Source organism: Lissotriton helveticus, chromosome 11 (assembly GCF_964261635.1).
Source record: "Lissotriton helveticus chromosome 11, aLisHel1.1, whole genome shotgun sequence".
NCBI classification, from domain to species: domain Eukaryota; kingdom Metazoa; phylum Chordata; class Amphibia; order Caudata; family Salamandridae; genus Lissotriton; species Lissotriton helveticus.
This window is the reverse complement of record NC_136072.1, coordinates 885,381,509-885,405,631: the sequence shown is the minus strand read 5'-3', so window position 1 is coordinate 885,405,631 and position 24,123 is coordinate 885,381,509. Positions and strand designations below refer to the sequence as shown.

Sequence of the window (24,123 nt, the reverse complement as noted above, 5' to 3'; positions counted from 1 at the left end):
ATTGGTATCCTGCTTTTAGAATGAGAAGCTTGTATTGGTTTTTCTTTTCCTGTATGACAAAACTCTTGAGACCATTTTGTACTATTTTTCTGAATGTGTATACTTTCATAATCGTGCTCAGCCCCATGCAATAGACCCCAAAAGCCAGTATAATGACTACAGTTTGCCCAAAAATCTCACATGAAAAGTGCCAGACATACAGTTGGCTACAACTTCTAGATTTATATTATCAGATTAAAGAGGTGTTAAAAAACTATATGAAATTTACATATTTGTATAGTATGCCAAATTTACAAACATCTGCTTTGAGATTTCAAAGGGACACATTCCCCACACCTTTCTATTATAAGTCCATAAAAATTCCCCAAAATAAGCAAATCGTTGTATTCAAAAGTCAGTGGTCCACAGAAAACACATCTCTGGTATTACGCTAACATGATTTCCAAAAATCTAAAAACTCAAATTCAGGTTTTTACAGTCCCCCTGAATTTGATATCACTTGCATTGGATTTCAATATTGTCCAAAATCCTTCCATTACTCGCATATGACTCCTTTGATGCCATAGAACCTTGAGTGACAGCAGACTTCATTGAAGCTCTATCATGTCCAGAACCAAAATATGAAGACAGGCTTGATATCAGTTACAAGGCACAGCTGGTTTGTTTCTCTGCCAACTCCTCAAAATGCGCCCTTAGGCCCTTCTGGAAGCGGGTTGTCCTTGGATACCATGGGGTGGTTTCCTAAGCATAATATTTTCTTTTGCCAAGTACATTGAGGGAGAGGGAGGAATCTGGGTGATGAGTTGAAGGAATCCTTCCCAAATTTCACATGACATGAAGTATCCATTAAAATATATCAACCTGAGTTATTCAAAGTGTACAATAATACAGACAAACAATTAACAGCTTGAGCAAGATCTAGGCAGACCGTAGGGGAATAGATAGTGTAAGGAAATAGTCAGTTGTATGGATATTTAAAAATTGAATACATGGTTTCTTGAGGTAGAACTAAAGTGAGCGAGACACAGAACCAGGTAGGAGGTTGGATAGAATTGGAAAGCAATATGGAGAAAGTAAAGCAATGAGACACAGAGGAATGGGGGAACCTTAACTATTGAATGATGCATTATACGAGTGAAGACAAGAGAAAAAGAGGGAGGGAGAGGAGAGGAGGAGGAGAGGAAGACAGATCTGGGGATATGGAACTAACAGTGTAAGAAAGAACCCCAATTATGTCAGAGGTTAAAACACATTACAATTAATATGTTTTACGTTGGAAAGATAATGTTTTAATTGTCTTGTCACATTTTAAGAGGACATCCATATTCTAAATAGGGATGAATATTGACTAAGACTGAGCCAGAGGACTTTAAATTATTCCAGATCTACAGCAGAGGTATTCATTTGATAGATCCTCTTGGAAACTCACAGAGACACAAGATTTGAGTGAAAAACAGAGGGCCATAACTGAATGGGGAAATACAAACAGTATAACGTATGTAACGAATGCTACAAGAAAGAGAGAATGCATAAAAAGGTGGGAAAACATGCAGGATTACTGATGAGCCGGAAAAAAAAGCTTCAGAGAAAGAATAACTACTGGACAACTATCTCTGCTGGAGAGAGGAGCAGGGTAAAGGGGAAGAACCAGTTCTAAAGGGTTTTGGTAGAGAGCAAATAACTCAAAGTACCAACAGTGGACCACACACGTACTTATCAAGGTAGCAAGAGAAAAACTGTTCTTCCACAATATCATATCTGGCACCCCCGCTATGAGTGAAGTAGACAACCAGTTTTCAGCTAAAGTGAGGATTTTGACCAGATTTTAAAATGTGATTAGAAAGAGAAGGCCAGACAGAGACAATCAAAAGTGACATCGAAAAAGAAAGACAAAAGAATAATTTCAAAATAAATAATAAATAATAAGTTACACTGAGAGGTAAAGCAGTATAGAAATACAAATGAATGAATATCTAAGGGATTAAAGAAGAGAAAGAGCGAACAAACTAAAAATTCAGATTTAGCAGGAGAACGTGAGAATTGAGGAACAGGCTGAGGAGTAGTAGTGAAGGCAGAGTTCATGAGGAGGTTTAAATACCAATACGGAACATACTAAGAAGTAGGACGGGCATGAGGCAACGCAAGGTCAACACAGAAACATTTCTTTTGGCCTACACATCAGGACTTGGTAAATCCTCTTCAAACGAATTTTCACTTCGCAGCTCGTTATTGAGACCTGAAAATGACACAATAAGAGATCCAGAATATTAAGAAGCCAAGATAATAAAAAAGGTAACATTATTCTTTTTACAGGGAGGTCCTAAGAACACATTTCATCTGTCCAGTAAGAACCACTGCTAATCTATAGCTCTCTCTGATTATCAATTTGTTGACAACACCTGCACGTGTCAGGACTCCAAATAAGTAATTCAACCTTGAAAAGCAAAATGCTACTTGCCTTGTCAGCATCTGTTTGTAGTGTGCAGTGCTATAGACTCACATGCTTACTATATTCCTGCCATCTAGTGTTGGGCTTAGACTTTGTGTTCAAAGAAGAGTCTTGAGTGGTGGTGTGATTTATCTTAGTGTACATTGTACATGGGCACAGACTGCATGTTAATTTTTTTTAGCCCAGCGGGTGAGAGTATGTATGGATGTCTGAATGGAGGTAAGGTGCATGAACCTCAATGTGCAGTGAAACTAAGAAAAAAAGGTTTCAGCAAAAGATCCAGGCTTCGGAGATACATACAAAGTAAGTTGTATTTTCAGTTTGTATCATGTGTGCTGTAGATAAACATGCTTGGCATACACTCTGAAGCAGTGCCCTCTGAAAGCAGTGGCTAGTGTGCGGATGATGCAGATTTCTTAAACAAAGGCCCTTGACACCCTCTGGCCCACCATGGCCTGCTGGTGGGCTAGGATGTCCACACAGTAGTGTTTGGCAAATGTGTATGGTGTTGATCAGATGAATGCCTTCCAAAATATCGTGGGGTGTTTGCTGTGAAGGACTGGGGAGGATTGAGGTACCGGAATACTAGAACCTCAGGTCACAAACCTGAGCTGTCCAGGATCTGAATGCCTTACTCAGCCCTCACCTCTGTGTGAGAAGGTCCTGCCCGAGTGGAAGCGGGACTCTTGTGAGTGATGATGGACATTTCGAAGAGGATGGAGAACCAGGACTTTCTGGCCTAGGGTGGTGCTACTGAGTTGCATGTTAGTGATGTCTGCTTCAATTTCGTCACTAAGGAGGGAAGCAGTGGGAGTGGTGCAAAAGCATAGGCAAATATCCCTAACTTAATAATTTATGGTACATTTCCTATGGACTGTGGATCTGGGTAACTGGGGGAAGAGCTTGGGTGGTTGACATTTTCTGGGGTGGTGAGCAGCTCTATCTACGGCATTTCCAGTGTTGGAAGTATCTGTGAGGGACCTGTGGATGGAGTTCCAACTCGTGGACTTGTTCATGAGTCCTGCTGAGCAGGTCTGCACAGTTACTGTCTGCCCTTGTGAGATGTTCTGCCACGATGTGTATGTTGTGGGAGAGTGCCTATTGCCGAATCCCCTGGGTTAAGTGAATGAGCTGAGGAGAGTGTGTGCCGCCCTGCTTCTGCATGTGGTACAAGGTGGTCTTCCTGTATATCTTGACGAAGACCACTTTGCCCTGAATTACTTATAAAACCCTTCAAAGCTAAGTGAATGGCTACCAATTCCAAGCAGTTGATGTAGCAATTCTGTTGTGGAAATGGGCACATTCCCTGTACAGTCATGTTACTTAGGTGCGTGCCCCAGTCTGTGACAGAGGCATCTATGTAATGGGCATGTGTGGTACAAGGTTTGCAAAAGAACTGCCTTTCCACACACAGTTGTTGTTCCACCATTGCACAGAGTGATGTGCCTTGGTCTATCCTACATTAGATATTCCCAGTGACCCACTGCTTCAGACTATTCAGCTGCGAGGCATTCTTGGAGGGTACACGTGTAAAACGTTGCATCAGGAACAATGGCGATGCAGTAGGCCATCACTCCTAGAAGGCGCATGACAGTATGTACGGTGAGGTGACAATTGGGCTGAAAACGTGGAAGCAGGTGATGACAGCCTGCTACTCTTTGTTACATGGTTTAAGCTTTACCCATGACTGTGTCCAATACAGATCCTAGAAAAAGATAGCAAAAAAGAAGCTTCCAGTGGGGCTTTGTAGCATTTATGGTAAAGCCCAGAATGTGGAGAAAGGACAGCACTGTCTGAGTGTGTGGTGTGCTAGGAACTATAGCTTGCTGCTGCTGTTGATCAGTCAATCCTGTAGGTAGATAAAGTAATAAATGACTTCCCTTTGTTATTGTGCAGCCACCACGGCTATGCACTATGTAAAGACACTTGGAGCCATGGTGAGCTGTAAAGGAAGTATTTGAACTGGTAATGTTGTCCACTTACCACAAGGTACCGTCAATGTGGATTGGGATGTGAAAACAGGTGTTCTTGTGGTCGGGCTCCTTCATGCTGTTGAAGGAGAGGAATGACATCCCGCAGAGTTGTTGTGCAGAAATGTTAAGCTAGGATATAACGGTTGAGAGTGCTTAAATCATGGATGGGCCTTAGAGAACCATACTTCTTGGGGAGGAGGAAGTGGTAAGAGTAAATAGAGAGAAGAGTAAATGGCAACCCCCCTGGTGTTGCAGGGTGCTGTTTCTATATGAGGGAGAGGTATTCTTTCCTGAGTGTATGTGTGTGGAGAGTAATGTTTGGAGTGGTTGTGTAGGTTGAAGGAATAGCAGTACTAGACTATGACCAGGACCTACTTACTGGTCATAATTTCCGCCCAGCGAGAAAGGTGGCAAGGATCATAGGTGCAGGGCAAGATCCTGTTTGGAGATCGCAGTTCCTACCTTGGCCCTTTACCCCCCCTATTACCACTGTAGGAGCTTGGGGGAGCTTTTACTGTAACACCTTATGGCTTGTTGTTGTAAGCCTGCAGCAGCCTCTGGCATGAGTGGGACTTCTTGGGAGAGGTGATCTTTGCTCCTCAGGCTATTGCTTTCGAAAGGAACCCTGTATAGAGTTATCTTAAGTGCTCCCATGGACTTTGCGGTCCTGTGGACCGAAATGGTGCTCCCATAGAATGGGAGGTTGAGGTTACGTCCTGGTCTTCTGCTTTAAACTTGAGATACGGAGCCAGCATCGTGGCTGAGTATGAGGCTGGCATTGCTGTTCTTGGAGACTGTGTCTTCTGCATCCAACGCGCAGTAGATGCTGGCATTGGAGATGATATTCACCACGCTTCCTGTACTGCTCTGGAATGTTCTTAAGGAGCTCTTTTTTCTCTTGCCATTGGGCCCTGTCAGTGCGTGGCAGGAGTGACGCCGAATTGGATGTGTGCCAATGGGTTGCTGCTCCAACTGTCACTCTCTTGCCTGATGTGCCAGTCTACTTGCTCCCCATGTCTGGAGGAGGAGCATCTTCAGTGGCCTACGGTGGAGGCGCGCTTCTGGTGCGTGAGCACCACTAGGGAGTTGAGTAGAACCTGCCCCTTACTATATGTTGGGTTTCTGGGAGAGGGATTGAATTTCTTGTTGACCTTGGTCTTAACAGGCTCATTGAAATTGCCAGGAACATGTGTTAGGATGCCCTTGAGCCTGGCGAGGAATAGAACAGTGCACTCAGATTTGGAGAGCATCTCCACAAGAAAGTTCTCCTTCTCCTGTGTGACATGCATGTCAGCCCTGTGGAAGGATGCCTCCCTCTGCATGACCTATGATGTCATCAGGCAGTGTTTGCCTAACAAGGCAACATTCTAATTTGGGATGATGGGGATCCATATTGTAATCATCTGAGGGATCGTCAGTGTGCCCTTGTCCTGATGGCAGCCAGGGGGGTTACCTGGCTCTGAATATGATTAGGGGGGGACCTCTTTAGTGACTCTAGTGGGAATGACTGTGGTGTGGGCGGGGGAAGAGGAGTTGGAGGTGGGCTCTATGGCATATGGTTGGTGCTTCGGTCCTTGCACTTCTTTTGTGTCAGCTCAGGGAGGGAAGCCAGGAAATGGTTTGCCCTCGAAGGCCAGTCTCCTCTTTGGAGGAACAGGTTCATGAGGTGGCAGTGGAGGCAGTTTCACTGTGATTGCCTGTGAATGGGTGGATGAATGGTGCTTTTGTCAGGCATCCAGTTTCTTCTTCAGCCTCTCCTTGGGTGGGGTCTTGACGTTCTCGTCTCTGGGCATTGATGAAGTTTGTCAAGGAAGGTTTTGGAGTGCAGGCAGATTTCTGCATGTTGGGGTCTTGTACACTGGCACTGATGAAGCCTTCAGTGTGGGCTTCGGATGGGACCGATGGTTTCCAGTGCCTCGATGGCTGATGGGAGTCAACCCTTTGTTCTGGAGGCTTGCCTGTCTCTAAAGCCCTGTCAGTGCCAAACAGAACCTGAAAGCAGCAGAGGCCCTTGGCTTGCCTTTTCTAGGCCTTTACGCTCAGGGCTCAATTCCAGACTTCCTCGGGAGGGCAGGTCTGTCTTGGCATGGGGCTTCTTGCATGTCCCTAGCTTGGTGACATGGGCCTCAAGAGCTAAAGATATACTCACGGCCCTCTGCGTAGTCTTTGTGTGACGGTCAGGCTAAGGTGTCTTTGCGACGTCTTCCATCTGTTGGTCACCGGCTAACTTGATAGCCTCTGGACTGGGTGACGGTTTTGACTGTTGCATGGCCAGTAGACCAGACATGCCAGTCTCTTCCTGTTCTTCAGCACAAAGGGGATCTTCTTTGCTGCAGATGTCCGAGGTGTCCATGTGCTGCCTCCTCCGGTGTGCCCAGTGTCGTTTCATTCAATATCAGAGGGTCAGAGGTGAGGCATAACGGACAAAAAGAGTCATTGTGTTTGAGGGACAGGAACAGATTGCTGACCTCATGCTGAATGACCCTGGGATATTTGGAAAGGCAGCAAGGACAGGACTGAAAGGTTGTCCGATCCATCACTATTGCAGAATTCTCAGGTGAGTAAGGACTTGATGCAGTCCTTGGCCCCTGCGGGGAGCAAGGCGCTTGGTGACTTGGGGAGTCAATGATGGTCTTAGGTGCTGCTGAAAGGCTTCACGTGTCGGGGAGCCTAAGGCAACTGAATTCAATCAAATCTAACGTGGGCTGAAAAGGAACCCGAATGGGACTGACGTGTTCAGGTCACAACGATTTCGAAGCTCATTCGGTGTGCACCGAATCAGACTGCGGAAAAAAGAACCTAACATGGAATCAGTGCCCATGCACAATGTACACGAAGAGCAGACTGCAACCACATCTTGTGACTAAAGGGACTTCTTCAAACAAAAACAACTTGCAAATGTTCGAGCCAAATACTAGATTGCAGAAGCATGTAAAGCATGTGTATCTATCGCCATACAAGCTACAAACCTAATTTTCTTAATCCTAAAATCTAGCAAAACTGCCAGAGAGATAAGTGAAGTGCAAGCCTTTTTGTTTGTAGTACATCCTCCATGTAATCCTCTGCATATGTGCTTCCACTATTAATTCAGCCTCACAATGGGCCACTGGACATAATACCGGAGAGGACGCACTTGGACGTTCAGGACGGAGTGGAAAAGTATTTGCTTTTTCTTTTATATCTATCACCTTCCTAGTCAGAAAATGTTGAGTCTACTTCTAGATTTAATAATTTAAACATTATTAATTCATTAAGTGAAGACCATACATTAGTTGAAACCCTAAGCTTAAGTCGATGGTGCTTACTCTTACGCAAAGCTCAAAGAAAATGTGATATTTAATATGGTTGTAATTAAAAGCAAAGTGAATGCTGAAACCCTTTTCCAAGTGTACTAAGCTCATTTAACAATTAGACATTTTCGGAATTGGTATAGGAAAACATACTCATTCAGTACTTTTGGAAATACAGATTCTTTATAGTATGCATTGTTGTTTTGTGACCGAAATCCAGTGACAATACACTGAAATGTTAACACCACATCAAAGAAGGTGGCTACTCATTTGCATATGGGAAAGGGTCCACAAGGGGTGCTTCCACCTTTGTGAACATTGAAAAAACGCTTTTTTTAGGAGTGGGCAGTGATCCCTGGGACCACTGCTTAATCCTAAAAAAAAATTAAATGTTTGTCAAAACGTTAATTTTCTTTTTTAACACATGGTGTTTAACTTTAATGAGTTGCTGGGATGTAGCAAAGGACAATGTGAAGGACTCCGAGATGGGATGAAAACCACACTAGATCATTTCAGAGGCTAATGCTCCATACAGGGTGTAATTTGAGATCCAGTACAACATAGAGAACTATTAGATATCTACATGTCTGCTGAAAGAGAGCAGAATGGTAAGAGAGAGTTACACTGAATGATGTTTCTTCACTCTAGAGTAGTTTTGGTAAGTTTAGTTGTACACTTTCGATGCAAAGTACTATGAGTCATTTTTAGGCTAGTGGAGCCTGTTTAGAAATGCAATTTATAATTTCTTTCCAAAGTCTAAAAATAAAATAAAAGGTTAAGTATACATTTGGGCTAGTTGGAATCTTGGCCCGTGCAAAGGACAGTTTGCAAACGAGGATGTGCCTACTGCACATTGGCTGGGTTGCAAACTGGTCTGTAGGTTGCTAATGTAATCCATTGCCCCGCAAAATATATATTCACAAGAGATCTGTCACAAGACCTTCTGCCACATGGCTATGAATGAAGTAGGAGTAATTGTGTGACCTACGGCAAGGGGGTGGAGGGAGGACTGCATGGATGGAGTTCTGCAAGGGACAGTAGACATCCAACTCTGCAGTCACATTCTCACTCTGAATTTTGTTTTATCAAGAATGGCATTTGAAATAGCTGTAGTTGTCTTGTTAAAATATGCTTTTCCATGAAATCATACATAATGCACTTAAGCAGAGGAGCTTTTGACCATCAGGTTTCATCCATTTGTCAATTAAATTGTCATTCACATTTTGCATCTGCCCACCACGACATACAGCATGAGGCAATGCGTCAGCCGACACTACCCATTGACTCTCTTTACTTTGGGGGCATTGCTCACATCCGATGAAAAATACTTCCTTTCTCTACAGTAACCAAAGAGGTTGGGGGAGATGGGCTTGCCCAGTCTCCCTCTGGGCTAGTCGGGTGTGGTGGTGCATTCCAGCAATGTTCCAGGGCCCTGATTGGTCAGATTAGGTGGGTGGGTGGTCTAGTGAGGTATTTAGTTACTGAGGAGGGTGTGGGCGGCTTCCTTGGCCATTGTCACATCCAGGGGTAGAACGTGGATAGCAGTTGTCATCTAGGTAGGCCAAAGTGTTAATAAATCCATTTGGTAGGTGGTTTGAGTTAATTTTAGTTAGGGGTTATTGCAGGATTGAGTACAGTAGTGCAGGCTTTGAAGATACTCCATGGTGAGGGTTGAGATAACTTATTGCAGAAGGGAATGTTAGAAAAGGCATGGGTTGATATAGAACGCCCTAAGTGAGCGTCTTGTGGGGGTGTGGCAGCTGCCATTTTAGCCTAGTACTCACCTTCAGTGAAAGGGAAAATATTTTGACAAAAAAGTGCGAGTGACATTCTATACCTGCTGTGGTTGTTGATGGTGGTGAGCATGAGGCTGTGTTTTCGTGCGTGCGGGTTGGGGGTGCATTGTTACGGGTGCTAGGATGTCCACGGTGGGCGAGGAGGTTGGGCAGCTATTATGAGAGACCACTGGTGGGTGGGGATGAGGCTTCCTTCATGAGGCTGCGGTGGTAGTCAGGCACCAGCAGGGAGATGAGGTTTTAAGGTTGACTGTGCCTGCGCTGAGTCAGGCAGCGCACGGCGACCTTCACACGTCTGTTGAATGTCTGTGACGACCCTACACCCAATTTGCCTGCAAGTGGGCCATTAGAGGAAAGGTATTTGGGAGCGCCCAACAGGATGGCGGCACCCATACCTGAAGCTGATCCAATCATGATATCTGATTCGGATTCCCAAGATGTGGGAGGAAGATGAGTTTGGGAGGGTGGACAGGTTTTAAAAAGGCAAGTTGATATTTTAGATGAGGCTGCTATTCCTCATTCCTCACAGAACATCGTGCCTAGATGGGTAAGTCCCATCCTGAATAAGGTCCAAGGATGGAAAGAGGATTATGGGGTGGTACACCAACTTGTAGGTAATACGTTTGGGAGAATAGAGGGGGGCAGGTCTACGGATGTATGTGTTACAAGTTTGGTGGTGGGTTCACCCCAGTGGTCGGTGGGTGTTCTTGTCTAATGTGGCTGGTGAGTTTGTGACAGAACAGCCCAGGGTGGGTGGGGGGCCTGCTGCATGTGACAAATCCTCAAGGATAAGCAGCTTTGGAGAGAATGGCTCATAACAGCATTATGAGGTGAGCGCCATTGGTTTCCAGACACAGGTGGTGTCCCGGGCGCCAACTGGGCACCAGTCCGAAAAGACAGCAAAGGCCGGAGCATACCCCTTGACATCGGGGGAGACATCAACGTCTGGACTTGGATGGAGGAGATGGCAATGGAGAGCAGCCAAGCACTAACAGGGGTGCTGCTGGTATTGGGAGCTGGTTGATTCCAAAATCTCTAGATGTGTCCACTCACAAGACTTATGCTCAGGCTTGGACAAAGTTTGTTCAGTGTGGTGCAATCAGAAGGGGGGAAGGCCCTTTGGTTTTGTTGTAACAGAGAAGATGCTGTGCGTTTTACAACAGCAAACACAACAAGATGATGGACAGAGAGCTGGAACATTTCAAAAACTCACCCCCAGTCAAGAGATTTAGGTTTAATCCACTGTTCTTTTCCTCACTATGTCACCCCAGTTTAGACCCAGCCATATGCAATACATTCTTGACCCTGCTCGTCATGGGAACAGTCCAGCCCGACCTGCCATGCCAGGTCCTCCCTGGAATGGAAACAAGCATCCTGGGACTCCTTTTGAGGTATCACCCCTCATCAGTTGGGCTAGCTTGAATCCAGTGGCTCAGCGAGCGAGGGACCCATGTCTGGGCATATCCTTGGCCACTTAGGGCGAACATAGTAAACACAACATGATGATGGACGGAGTGCTGAAAGTTTTCAACTCACCCCAGTCAAATGTTCTGGGTTTAATTCATCGCTCGTTTGCTCACTATGCTCCTCATGGGATCACGGGGGCCTGAACTGTCAGGCCAGGTCCTCCCTCAGCCGGAAACAAGCATGCTGGGACTGGTTTTGGGGTTTCACCCCTAATCAGCCAGGCTAGCTTGAATCCAGTGGAACAGCGAGCTTTTGTGGCACAACAGAGTACATTTGTCTTTATTGGGCAACACATTTTACCTTCTGGAGTTGCGCCTCAAAATTGCTGAGCTTTTGGCTGAGAGATTGTGGGGTTGAGACTGGGCAGGGCAGTCAAGGTTCCTATTTGGTCGGGCAGGAAAACACCTGTGAGTTTTCCTGGTTGGTGGACTAGAAGGCATTTGTTAGATGCGAGGGGGTCCAAAAGGCAGAGCAATGAGAGGTCCAAGATATGGATCAAGGACCAAGGGAAGGAGGTGCAAGGATAACAACGGAAGGTGGAGAGCAGGTCAGAGAGGGAACAGGATTTTGGGTACAAGGTGGGGGTAAGGAAGGGTCATCTCTGGGGGGTAAGATTTCTTAGAGGGGCGGGGTAGGGTGTTAGGGTGGTTTCAATTAGTTGGTTTTGTAAGGCATTTTGCTGACGTTTAATAGAAATTTGCCAGAGCTGTTCTTTCAACGGAGCACCCCTATCAATGTCTGAGCATTATTGTGCTCTGTCTCTCCCAAAGCTCTTAAAAAGCACACTTGTCTTAATCAATTTTTGTAAATAAACTTTCAAAAATTGCTGTTTACTTTGCTTACACTTTGGGAGCCTTGTTATTTACTTTCTGTCTCCTTATTAAAGTTGCTGTTATAAAGTGTTTAATTGATATTATGACATCGTAGCTGCCTGCAATCTGAGTGCTTGTTTGGATATTTATTTCATCGTGTTGCCTTAACAGGAAACGGCATGCACAACAGAAAGGGATTTTACTCAGAGTCAGTGGTCCTGGAGCTTTGTGCAACATACAACCCGAAAGCCAGCAGTGCAACACAGGGTGATTGGCCAGCCAGGCTTTTGCTTCTCCCTGCCCTGTCCGAACTGGAGCAAGGTGAGTTTTTTGCCCCAACGAGGAGTCGGGGTGGTAAAAATTCTCCACGGGATGGCGGGTGGGGGGTTTCATGGCCAGCTGAGCAAGAGAAGACTTTAGGTTGCCCAAGAGCGGAGTTTAAAAACTCTCTGATAACCACCACTCAATCCAGATTTCTCAGCCATTCATCCAACCAGGAGAGACCATAGTCAGAAATTTAACATAGAATCTAGCGGGACACAACAAAAAATGCGCTTTACAATAGTCAACTTGGACCTCTAATTTGCAGGATGCACACTAAGCAGAGTAAAACATTAAAAAAAACACGAAATGCCACATCAATCTACTCCCTCGCCCACTCCCAAAACAAAACGCAAGGCGTAGAGAAATGCGCAACACAGAATGGATTTAAAATTGAATGCCTTGATTGAGGTGGAAAGACAAGCTAATATGGATAGCATGCGGGACACAGAAAAGACATCGGAGTCAGAAAGTACTGGAGATGGTTCTGAGCTGCAGCTGTTCGAAATATCATCGAATATAGAACACAAAGCCAATATACAAGATACTCAAAACGGAATCACAGATTCCACGGAAAGTAGCAGTTCTGTCTGCTCCAAACAATATCCTCTTTTTCAAAAGCAACAGAAATCTTCTCCTGAATCTATAGCTCCATCACACATCGCTACACTGGCTATAGATCGGACCCACTCTCAGTCCTCAGTACAAACGCCAATAACTAGTTAGCATAGACAAGCAATAAGTGCTCCTAACAGATTATCTCCGCTTCAGGATATCTCCCCTTCAAGTCTTTTTCCATCAAGGGAGAAATGTAGCAGAAGTACAGAAGAAGACGCCATGGCGAATGGAGCATATATGTAAGGGGATCTCTTGAAACAGCTACCGCAAGCTGAGACAGAAGACAAAGAGAGAGGAGAGAGCTCAATTAAAGACATGCTAATTACCATATTAGGAGAGATCAAAGATTTGAAAAAAAACAAGTGCATGAGATTGCTACACTGCACGAGAGGCTCTCTAAACTGGAGGAGAATAGGTCTAATATGCCAAAATGAATAAATGAAGCCGAAAATCGTATCTCAGAATTGGAAGATAAAGTGACTTATTCAGCAATAGCTAACTGTGATGGAGAAACGAAAGAATCAGTTGGATCTTAAGCTGCAGGACTTTGAGAATTATAATAGATGCTCCAACCTTTCACTGGTGGGCATACCAGAAGGAAGAGAAGGCACCGAAGTCCCCAAATGGATGGAAACACTTCTAAAGAAAGTTATGCCAGAATTGGAAGAGGATTTAACAATCACAGGGGCTCATAGAGTCCCAGCACAGAGACAGTTGAACGTAAAATTTCCTTGTACAATATTAGTGAATTTTGCCGACTACCGAATTAAGGAGTGAATATTATATACTGCAATTGCCAGGAGAAGTTTTCCAACTGTTGAAATTCCACAATGTAAGATATTCTTGGATATGTTAGCAGCAACAGCAGGTCGAAGTAAAGAGTTTGTGAAATTGATTGATTTATTTAAGGGAAGGGGGCCCAGGCTTCGGTGGCCCAACAATCTAAGCTCAAAGTACTTGTCAAGGGTCAATTTTTCTTATTTTCAGATATCCCTGAGGCTCAATCAGAGTTAAATAAACTCCCCAATGTAACTGCTTAAAACTGACCGAAGACAGAAAATGTACGCTTAAAGTTGATGAAGCCACATTGGTCAGATGTACAGAAGATTTGTCGAGGGCGGGAGGAGGGGTGTCAGGAATTAGATTCCCGACAGGGAAAGGTGGAGTGCAGGAGGGATGCACCACAATGGCATACAGGTTCAACTGGGGAGAAGAGGGAAACGTGGGCAATCCATCTTCTAGGGAGGACACAGGGTAAACAGGGTGGTTGGGGTCATGGGGGTGTTGCAAAATGAAATAGGAGAGTTTAAAATTACGTTTTTAGATTATTATCGGGACAAAACAAAATTAGAACAAATAAGGCAAAGAAATGTTAGATTGCACAGTATTGAAGACAGAAGGTAAATCAAAGAAGAGTATGGGAATAAGCACTTTACCAACAACAATAATGTTTTTAATGAAAAGCTCGGAAATATCTCAAAACCGCACTTATGGAGCTACAAGGTTGCACAATGAACATGACACATTTGCATAAAACAAACCGGACTGCACTAGCACAGGGGTGGGGGGGGGGGTTAAAGCAGTGAAATACTCAAAACTGCACTTTAGATCACTTAACATACTTTAGGCTACATCATACTATATATAACCTTCATCTAGATACCATGGAACTACAATGATGCACAATGCACATTACGCATTTGGACAAAATTATCTTGATGGCCATAGCACTAGTCACTTTATTTTACCAATCACATAGGAAAGAATGAGATGTAAAGAAGTTCTGAAAGTAAGAACTTTAAATATCAATGGACGTAAAAATAGGCGCAACACTCAGGCAGGAGAAAGCTGGCTAAGGGGCCACACCCAGATATTATACACTTGCAAGAAGCCCACTTCAAGAATATGAATGGCTCGAGTAAAATTTTCCAACAATGGGCCGGGCCCCAATGCTTATCCAATGCTAGATGTGGACAAAGGGGGGTAGGGATATACATTGGCAAGCATATACAATTTCAGTTAAAGGCTATAAAGACGGATTCCGGGGGGATTTGGGCATTTATTAATAGGAAACTGAATGAATCAAACTTAACCATAGCAACAATCTATGCACCAATTTAAGATAACACTTTTCCTTTGCTAGAACGAAAGCAGGCTTTTACTAACATCCTAGGTCAAGACATTTTAGGGGCTGATGTAAGTTTCCTTCAAGATACATTGTTAGATTTATCCGCCACAGCCCGGAGAAAAATAAGCCACAAATGGCTATAGCACTAGCTAATTGTAAAAGGAAACTAGATCTGATTGATCTATGGCGCTTTCAACACCCTAAGAAACAGGCATTTTCATGCCTCTCTGCAAAATATAATACTGCTTCCAGAAGAGGTTATTTTTTTGCATCATATGGGCTGAAGTTGATCACTCATGAATATATCCCGAACGCCTTTCACACACTGGTCAAAATGGAAGTAGCAGGAATCGAGGTCGAAAGAGCGCCCAGACGATAGTATTTTGATAAAGTTAATTTGGAGAATGAAGAATGGTGTGCAGGGGTCTCTGATGAGATAAAAAAACTTCTTTATGATTAATACTGACACCGCTCATGTAGGGATTATCTGGGAAACAGAAGGAGATGATAGACGGAGCGCTGAAACTTTTCAGACACTCACCCCCAGTCACAGTCCTGGGTTGAATCCATCATCATTCTTTAGCTCACTTCGCCACCTCAGTTCAGACTCAGCTATATGCAAATCAGTCTTGATGGGAACAGTCCAGCCCGAACTGCCAAGCCAGGTGTTCCTGGAAAATTTTCAGCGCTCCGTCCATCATCTCCTTGTGTTTGCTTTGTTTGCCCTAAGTTGGCAGGGGATGCCCAGGCGTGGGTCCCTTGATCACTTTGCCACTGGATTCAAGCTAGCCTGGCTGATGAAGGGTGTTACCAAGAAACCGGTCCCATGATGCTTGTTTCCGGTTCAGAGAAGACCTGGCTTGGCAGTTCGGGCTAGACTGTTCCCATGAGGCATAGGGTCAAGACTGATTTGCATATAGCTTGGTCTGAACTGAGGTGGCAAAGTGAGCTAAAGAATTATGATGAATTCAACCCAGATCTTTGACTGGGGAAGAGTGTCTGAAAAGTTTCAGCACTCCGTCCATTCTCTCTTATTTTTGAGATTGTCTGGGAAGCCTTTAATGCCAGGCTTTGGTGCTATATCACAACCAAAGAGATCCAGCAACAGAGAGAGAAAAACCTAAACAGACGAGATTTGGAAGCTGGACTGGAGCAAGCTAGTAGAACACATCTACAGATTAGAAATTCAACCGCAAAGCAAGCTATCATACAAGCGAAATCAGATATGCAGGAATACTATTATACACAGGGCAGTATTGCCAACACTGCTTATCTTCAGAGGGCGTATGAACAAAGTGAATATACAGGAAGAATAATGGTGTGGCAGGCCAAAGATCGTCAGGTTAAAAATAGGTTCTTATCTCTGGTAGACACCAAATCAAAGGTGCTGATAACTGACTATTCAGATTGAAAATGCCTATTTAAAACATTATGAGAAAACATATCAATCAGCAAAGTGTGGCTGATCATCTTAGAGTGTTCTTAGACAAACTACCTATCCCATGTCTATCTAATGAACAAAGTGAAATGATGTTATCTGAATTTTACCTTGAGGAAATAGAGAGTAGTAAATTCAGTCACCAGCGGTAAATCGGCTAGTGAAGATGGCCTATCAGCAGAATTATATAAGAAATTTGCCCCAAATTAAACCCCCAACTACTAAAGCTTGCCAATTACATCTTAGAAGGAGGAGAACCTCCACCAACATTTCTTACTGCCGTAGTTGTCAGTTTTGTACAGAAACATAAGAATAGGGAAAACATCAATTCTTATAGGCCTATAAGCTTATTAAATGTAGATTATAAAATCTTTACAACACTTTTAGCAAATAGGTTAAACAAGATTGTAGGCTCAATTATCCACCAAGACCAATGTGGGTTTGTGGCAGCTTTTTACAAATACAAATGTTTTAATAGAAGCTCTGGACTATATGACTCAGAATAAAATCCAAGCACAGGTGCTATTTTTAGATGCTGAGAAAGCTTTTGATTTGGTGTCATGGGAAAGCCTCTTTTTAATTCTTGAGAGATTTGGGTTTCTGAAAAATGTTATACAAATAATATCTTGTTTGCACAAGGATGCTTCGGCGCAAATAATTATTAATTCCTGAAATGTAGGTTGTTGTAAAGTAAATAGAAGCACCCGTAAGGGGTGTCCTCTTTCTCCAATACTCTTCGCCCTGTTTATAGAACCATTGGCAATAGCTATTAGGCAACAAGCTTTAATATCAGCACCATTGCATGGACTGTCTAATATAAAATAATATGCTGATGACATTGTTCTATTTCTTAAACACAGGGAAAATAATCAGAAGGAAATCTTTGCAATATTTAGGGAGTTTCAAGCATTAAACAGGTGTTAAATAAATAACGAGAAAACTGATATTTTACTCTGTAGCTTTTCACAGGATATACTAAAACCTGAGTTTCAGCTTTCATTCAATACAACACCAAAGCGATACTTAGGTATATTTGTCTCTGAAAATGTGAATGATCTATATGCATTAAACTATGCTCCATTAATACAAAAGATCAAGCGATTATTCGCAAAATGGAACCAATTACCTATCTCAATAATTGGACGTGTAGGACTAATTTGTATGTCAATTTTACCCCTCTTCAACTTTTTATTCTCAGCAATCCTTTATGCATTACAAATGTCATTTTTAAAAGAAATTGAAGGGCTATTTTCATCTTTAATAAGGGCCAACATGCCTCCAAAATTTTAGTCACTAGGTGCTTCATCTTATTTAAGGAAGACGGTATGGCCCTCCCCAATTTGAGGGAATGCTATCATGCACATTTTGCACATAATATACAGACTTCTCTGCGATTTTGATCTACTATGTACAGAAAAAAATTATGATAAAAATCATGAAGGAAAACAAAATTCCGGATCCAATGAGGCTAGTAAAAAATCCAAAAACGTGCAGGTTCCACAGTGGCTTTTAAAATAAAAGGCACAAATGTTTGAGGTTTATGATCTAACTTTGAGAAACAGCTCTCAATATTTCGGGGGAAAAGCGGCTGGTTGAACCTAACATTCTAATGAAATGGGAAGAGAATGGATATATAACGGTGGCAGATTTTATTAATATTGATGTCTGCAAAAACTGCACAGAGATTGAACGCAGCTTAATCTGCTTTCAAGACATGCCTACATGGTCTTTTTTCAAATTAAAAACCTAAAAAATATATAGATCCCATTTCACTTTCTGCAAAGTTGGACCTAATTCTTGGAACTAACCAGATCAATCAGCGGCTGGTTACAAATTCTTAGAGAGCAAAAGGACAATAGGGTGTACGAAAAGGCTTGAGATAAATGGCACATTAAAGAGGGCCTTCAGATTTCAAGTTTGAAATTGAATTAATAAAGTGAACACAACTCTATTAAGAGGTGCCAATTTCAGGAAAATGCAATTCTAAACCAATTGGTTATTATATAGGACCCCAGCCTTCTTACACAGTATATGCCCACAAATGCTAGGTAAATCCTTTGGTTGTTCAGTTGAAGATGGGGGTACCTGGACCCATATTGTTTGGGAAAATCCAAGGATTAAACAATTCTGGGATGAGATCGAGAAACACTGTAGGCACAATCAAGGGGCGGGGTAGCTATCGACAACTATAATGCAACCTTTGGATAGTCCCCGAATATAACAATTAGCACCTTACAGGCGGAAGGCTTATTTATAGCGGCCTTAGTGGCCAGATCACTAATACTTCAGAACTAGCGCAGGGAGAATATATCCACGTTTCACCACTTGCAGACTAAACCATGTAGACTTTGTGAATTGGAGAAAAGATATGCCCTAAGGTCAGGCTCAAATGCTAATTTAAAGATGTTTGGAAATTGATATGAAATATGCTGGGAGATAAGGGAGGTTAAGTACAAAATGGCTACCTCTGAAATCTGTAGGCTGTCTTGGTAAATGTGCAATATCTGCTTTTAATATGTTTTTTAAGTATTATCATTTTATTAATATACACATAAGATGTACATCCTCTTGTTTATCTGTGCCATTTATGTTGCATTGTGCAAAGGTTAAACCTGACATAAATATCCACTAAATTAAGCACATTGTATGTGTCATTTCTAAATGTACTCTTCATATTAATAATAAAAAATAAAAAAAAATAAAGGGATTTTACTGTTTAAATCACTTAAAACATTCATATCCGTGAAAGGTTCTTACATTATATTTTCATAGCAAGAGTGTGATTGGCCACATTTAGGGGGTGATATGTGTTTTTTCTTTTTTTTCGGATATTATTTGCATATGCTTTCAATTAAAAAGTAACAAAAATTAACCATTGCACCAACATGCCAAGGCCAGGCCCCTTGACTTTACCAATTATTGTGTTTTAAAGAGGCGCATGTCCCATAAAAGTGATGGTGCTGCATTTACAAATAATAAAGCTTCTAGACAGGGAGGAAATCAGTAAGAGCATAGAGTGGTCCTCGGGACCACGGTCTGATCCACATTATGCTACATTATGCTACACACAACGATTCTCAAAGGAGAACAGCTTCCCCCTTGTGATTCAGGTATCACACCAGCGCGGGGGTAAGATACCGACCAATAGTTTGCAACACCAACTTGGCTTTCACAAAAATGTAGTTAGCGTTCTATCATGCTGACTCATATTTCCAATTCTGAAAGCGTCACAAATACATTCAGCAAGTTAAAAAGACTTTTCCAACAGACTTCCAAAATGACTTTTTAACATTACACAAAGGTATGTTGCGGTGTGAAGCACGTGAATTTGTGAATTACAGGCCTTGCTAATGCAAAATTCCTTTGCATATTGGGTCCATAAAATGTTTTGAATTGTGGGGGAATGGAAGGGATATGAGGAGGTGTGGGGTCTTTCAGTAGAAATGAGTAGTATCCAAAAACACTGCCTGGAGATCGAAAGCCATGGGGTGACTCCTTCATCAGGGCAGAGGAGCGTTGCCCCACTGCTTTCTTGCAGCGCGAGAAGCAGAAACATAAAATGTTATTTTAAACCATTTTATGTTTCTGCTTCTCACGCTGCAAAAAAGCAAAACGGTATGCCTGGTTGGGGGCGGGTGGGTGGGCTGTTCGGGAAGGAGTGGCTTGCCCACTGTTGTGGGCCCTGACTATTTGGTCGGTCCTCTAGGGCCTACCAAAGCAGTCATGCACACTCTCCCTGTTCTCTATGTAGGCTGCATGCAGCCAGTCATGCGAGCCACGACTGAAAAAGCCTCCTTGGACAGAGCAGTTTTCAATGCCTTTTTTAGGGCATGATGTGCTCACAGCCATTAAGTAAGTACCATGGGCTTTCCAGAGGAAAGGGTATTGCACCGGATAGTTTGACTCCAGTGTTTCTGCCTGAATTCTGATTAGCAGATCAACCTAAATGTTTCTTAACCCAAAGATCAATTTTCCCTTATATTATTATTACAATATGTTTATATTATTACTAATAATACAGTAAGCAGAACTTTGAATTTGATTCTTTGTTCCAGTGTAACCTAGATGATTGTTCTCAGGACTACTGAACTGTGATCAATTTATGTAATGGTCAAGAAATACATAGCCGGGGTTTACTATTTTAGAGTAATCCACATAGGAAAACACCAAATGTATAATGTTTCCACCAAGTGACTGCAGTGGAGTGACCCTTACTGCCGTCACCAGGTGGATGTCTGGGCCATTTATGACAGTTGCAATCTTCAAGAAGAAAGAGTGGCCTGAATCCAACCACATGCCAAGGATACTAAAAAATATATTGATATTCAGTTCACATCCATCCAACACGTTTTGGGAATCCCCTCTTTATGAAGGATGCATTTAAACAAGTTATTTTTCCTTACTGCCGCCTATCAAAGAGTTCCAAGCCCTTGAGTTGACTCCCACAAAGACTCCTTTCTCACAGCGTTCCGTATTATAGTCTGGCAAATTTAGAGGAAGTCCGTTGCGGAAGCGGGGATCAGCAAAACACTCGTCGACTGGCTGTGACCTGAATAAATCATCAGTCGTGCAGCATAGTTCTGTAATTAGAATTAATTTGGAATATTTATACGGATTTAATTTGCTGTGATGTGAACATCCCTTAATATAATTAATATTGCAAAAGATTGGCACTGGGTATCAAGTGTTTGGAATGCACCAAACAGTGCTGGGCTACATCCAATTTACACATTAAAACAATGTGAAAACAGACTGGACAGCTAAGAGATCAACCTAATCGTTAAATCCATAGGCTTTGCTGTAGATAAGAACAATATTTTGTGTTGCTGCATTCACATTGATGCACCCATCTGCTGTAATGTGGCCAGGTAGAGCACTCTGTCTCTTCTTCCTGAGATTTAGCGGCGCATTTGGGACCAGTTAAGAGGAGTGGCCACCAGACTTTAATTCACAATAAAGGACATGCTTTACTCAACACCAACTCCTGCCTTACTCAAAGACCGGTAACAGGTCTGCCTCTCTGAGTAGTTCAGAGACACAAATATTATTAAAATATCATGGACGCAAAGAACACGGTGTATGCACTTGCAGGGACCCAGCCAAACTCATTCAAATGAATCCAAAACCTACATAGCAAACTAGTGAGGAAGGAGGATGTCTTTGGCTTACAGATTCCTCTGACCATTTCAACAATTTTGACAAATACAAGTATTGAGACTACAAAAGATCTACAAAAAACAAGTGCACATGAGCAAAAAAAAGGTTAGACACTATTGGTAAGCTAGCTATGATTAGAAGTGTAGGTAACTATTGAAACGGTCTCGATGAATATACAAAATACCTGAAAATAAATTGAAAGACATAAAAAGAAAAAGTGTACATCTAGATATTTACAAACATATTGGTGCAAAAAACACAATTAAAATGCATGAGGGTGCAAGCTCAGAAAAGCAAAATGATTTCTCAGAAGCAAGTCCTAAAAATGTATACCAATTCCTGAGGCCATGGTTCTGGACACATTCTTACAGCTCGTTCTTTCCATAACTGTAGGCTGGACAGTGTAAATACTCATCTGTAGGGTTTTGTATCTGTGCTACACTGTACTTACTCTCTGGGACATGGTGGCAGATAACTGCATGCCTGATGTTGCCATTTGCAGCTGGGGTGGTGACTGTTGTATCATCACTGGTAGATACCATCTCCTCCTCTGGCATCTCTTCCTCATCATCTGAATCCATTAACACCATGACGTCCCCTGCTCCACGAGCCCTACACACAAGAAGAGGGAGATACTTGTCATTTTAAAGTGTGTGGAATATGGACAATTTAAGAAAATAAATAATTTCCTTTCTTCGTCATGTCCAGCTGGATTTAGGGAATTGAAATGAATCTCTAGACTGCAAATCTCCACAGAATAATAAATTGCTGGTGGAGATATTACATGATTTTTGAACCTCCCTAGCTAAAGGTTTTCATATCCAAACATAACTGCCTACCTGTTCCTGGTACACAGGACTTGTTTACAGGGACTAACAAGCATTTGCAGTGCAATCGGTCTCGTCTTTGGGACCTTATATATATTTAGCTATGCAGCACATTAGCATGGTGCTGAAACATCTAATGCTCTTTAACAAGGAGGGAAAGTAAGCACCGATCTGAGTGACACACCAGGTATGGGAACACATAGAGAGAAATATTGCCTTTCAGCTGGAAATTGTATAGTCCAAACATCTGTTTTTAATTTAAAATCAGGGCCTTCGGTGGTCATATCACTGAAAATACAAATTTTGAAAAAAAAATTATTGTCTACGAGTGCTCGTGGAAGACAATTTCTATGGACTGGAATCTAAAGAATGCTAAAGTGATTCTGGTATTTTACTGACATCTGCTGGTCGTTTTCTATCAGGAAAGTTAAATAGAAGCAGTTGCCAGAAAAAATAAAAAGTCCTTCAGCAGAAAGAAATTTTGGTATTTTACTGACCTCTACTGGTCATTTTCTAGTACGACAGTTAAATAGAGGCAGTTGAACAAGCAGAAAACAATTCTGGTATGTCACTGCCCTCTATTGGTCGTTTTCTATCAAGACAGTTACATAGATGCAATTGAACAGAAAAAATAATCCCTACGCGGAAGCAGACAAGTCTTAGGGCAGAAAATTGCCTAAAGCTTAACTCAGGCAAGACGGAGGTCATACCATTCGGAAATGACACCAATTCCTGGAACCCTAACTGGTGGCCGTCTTACATGGGGCTCTCTCCCCACACCGATGAAAAAATTAAAAAACCTGGAAGTCATTGTAGATGATAGACTGACTTTCGGCGATCAATGCAGTCTCATCTTCAACAGCGTATGTTCTCAAAACAGTGAAAAAAATATTACAGTTTTTACCATCTGACAGGCGGCAAACAGTGGTCACTGCGCTAGTCTTATCAAGGCTGGATTATTGTAACGGTCTAGATTTGAATATTCAGGAACATCTTATGAACAAACTCCAAAGGCTGCAAAACGCGGCTGCCATGCTATTCACGGGTACACCCAAGTTTGACTCAATTTCCAAAGGAAAGAATAAATTACACTGGCACCCAGTGAGGAATCGGGTACGTTTTAAATCTTTGTGTACCGTATTTAAGACACCCAAGGAATAGGACCCAACTACCTACAAAAACAATTTAATTGGTACATACCAAAAAGAAAGCTTCGCTCCCTAGGAGCCAAGTTGGTTACAGTCCCAGTTATAAAAAAAGGCAACATGGGGAGGCCGAAGCTTTGTCTTTGCGGCTACCAAAGCCAGGAATGACCTCCCTTTTCACCTGAGAAATGCCACTGATCTTCTAGCCTTTAGGAGGGGCTTAAAGACTTGGCTTTTTGATAAGTAACTTTGCATCTGCTGCTTTTGCTAAAAGGATAAGTAACTAGCGCAAGGACACCTCTCGGTAACTGTGCGCTTAAAAAATTCCGTAACATATCATAGGGCTGATCTCCAGAACCAAAAAAGTACATACACATATAAGTATATACTAAAGTATATACAAGAGGTCTTGAATGCTCGACCTAAAAATAGAGTTGGTCTTCAAACCACTCAGTCTTCTACAGGCAACAGAGATGGTAGGTTAGCTTTTTTTGTCTCCGCACTTTCTCTGCTTTTCTCAAAATGCAACCTCTGGGATGTGAAGATGCCAAAATCTTTGTCTACTCTTTTTCTTTAAAGAGCACATGCTTAAGGGAGTTAGTGCTCAATACTAATGCAAGCTGCTTCAAGTTAGAAGGTTGAGATGAACCTCGTTTATGTATCAAGGCACCCATGTTCTTCTGCATATTGAGCAACAAAACA

At 42.5% G+C, this 24,123-nt stretch overlaps 1 protein-coding gene across 1 annotated transcript; it reads right to left on the bottom strand.

Annotated features, from left to right (window-relative positions):
* Positions 1-202: 202 nt before the first annotated feature.
* On the bottom strand, positions 203-22,189 carry LOC144792211 (uncharacterized). The gene is made up of 3 exons (XM_078667112.1): positions 21,901-22,189; positions 20,696-20,872; positions 203-2,236 (listed from the first exon to the last, which is right to left on the bottom strand). Exons 1-3 carry the CDS (start codon positions 22,037-22,039, stop codon positions 2,172-2,174), a joined length of 381 nt encoding a protein of 126 aa, XP_078523238.1. The 5' UTR covers positions 22,040-22,189; the 3' UTR covers positions 203-2,171.
* Positions 22,190-24,123: the final 1,934 nt, after the last annotated feature.

Excerpts from the sequence above, each read along its gene's own strand:
- LOC144792211 (XM_078667112.1), bottom strand. The coding sequence starts at position 22,039 with ATGGTGTTAATGGATTCAGATGATGAGGAAGAGATGCCAGAGGAGGAG. Across the intron at positions 20,873-21,900 it reads CTGCCACCATGTCCCAGAGA|AACTATGCTGCACGACTGAT; the intron begins GTAAGTACAGTG and ends TTCTAATTACAG. Across the intron at positions 2,237-20,695 it reads GAACTCTTTGATAGGCGGCA|GTCTCAATAACGAGCTGCGA; the intron begins GTAAGGAAAAAT and ends TGTCATTTTCAG.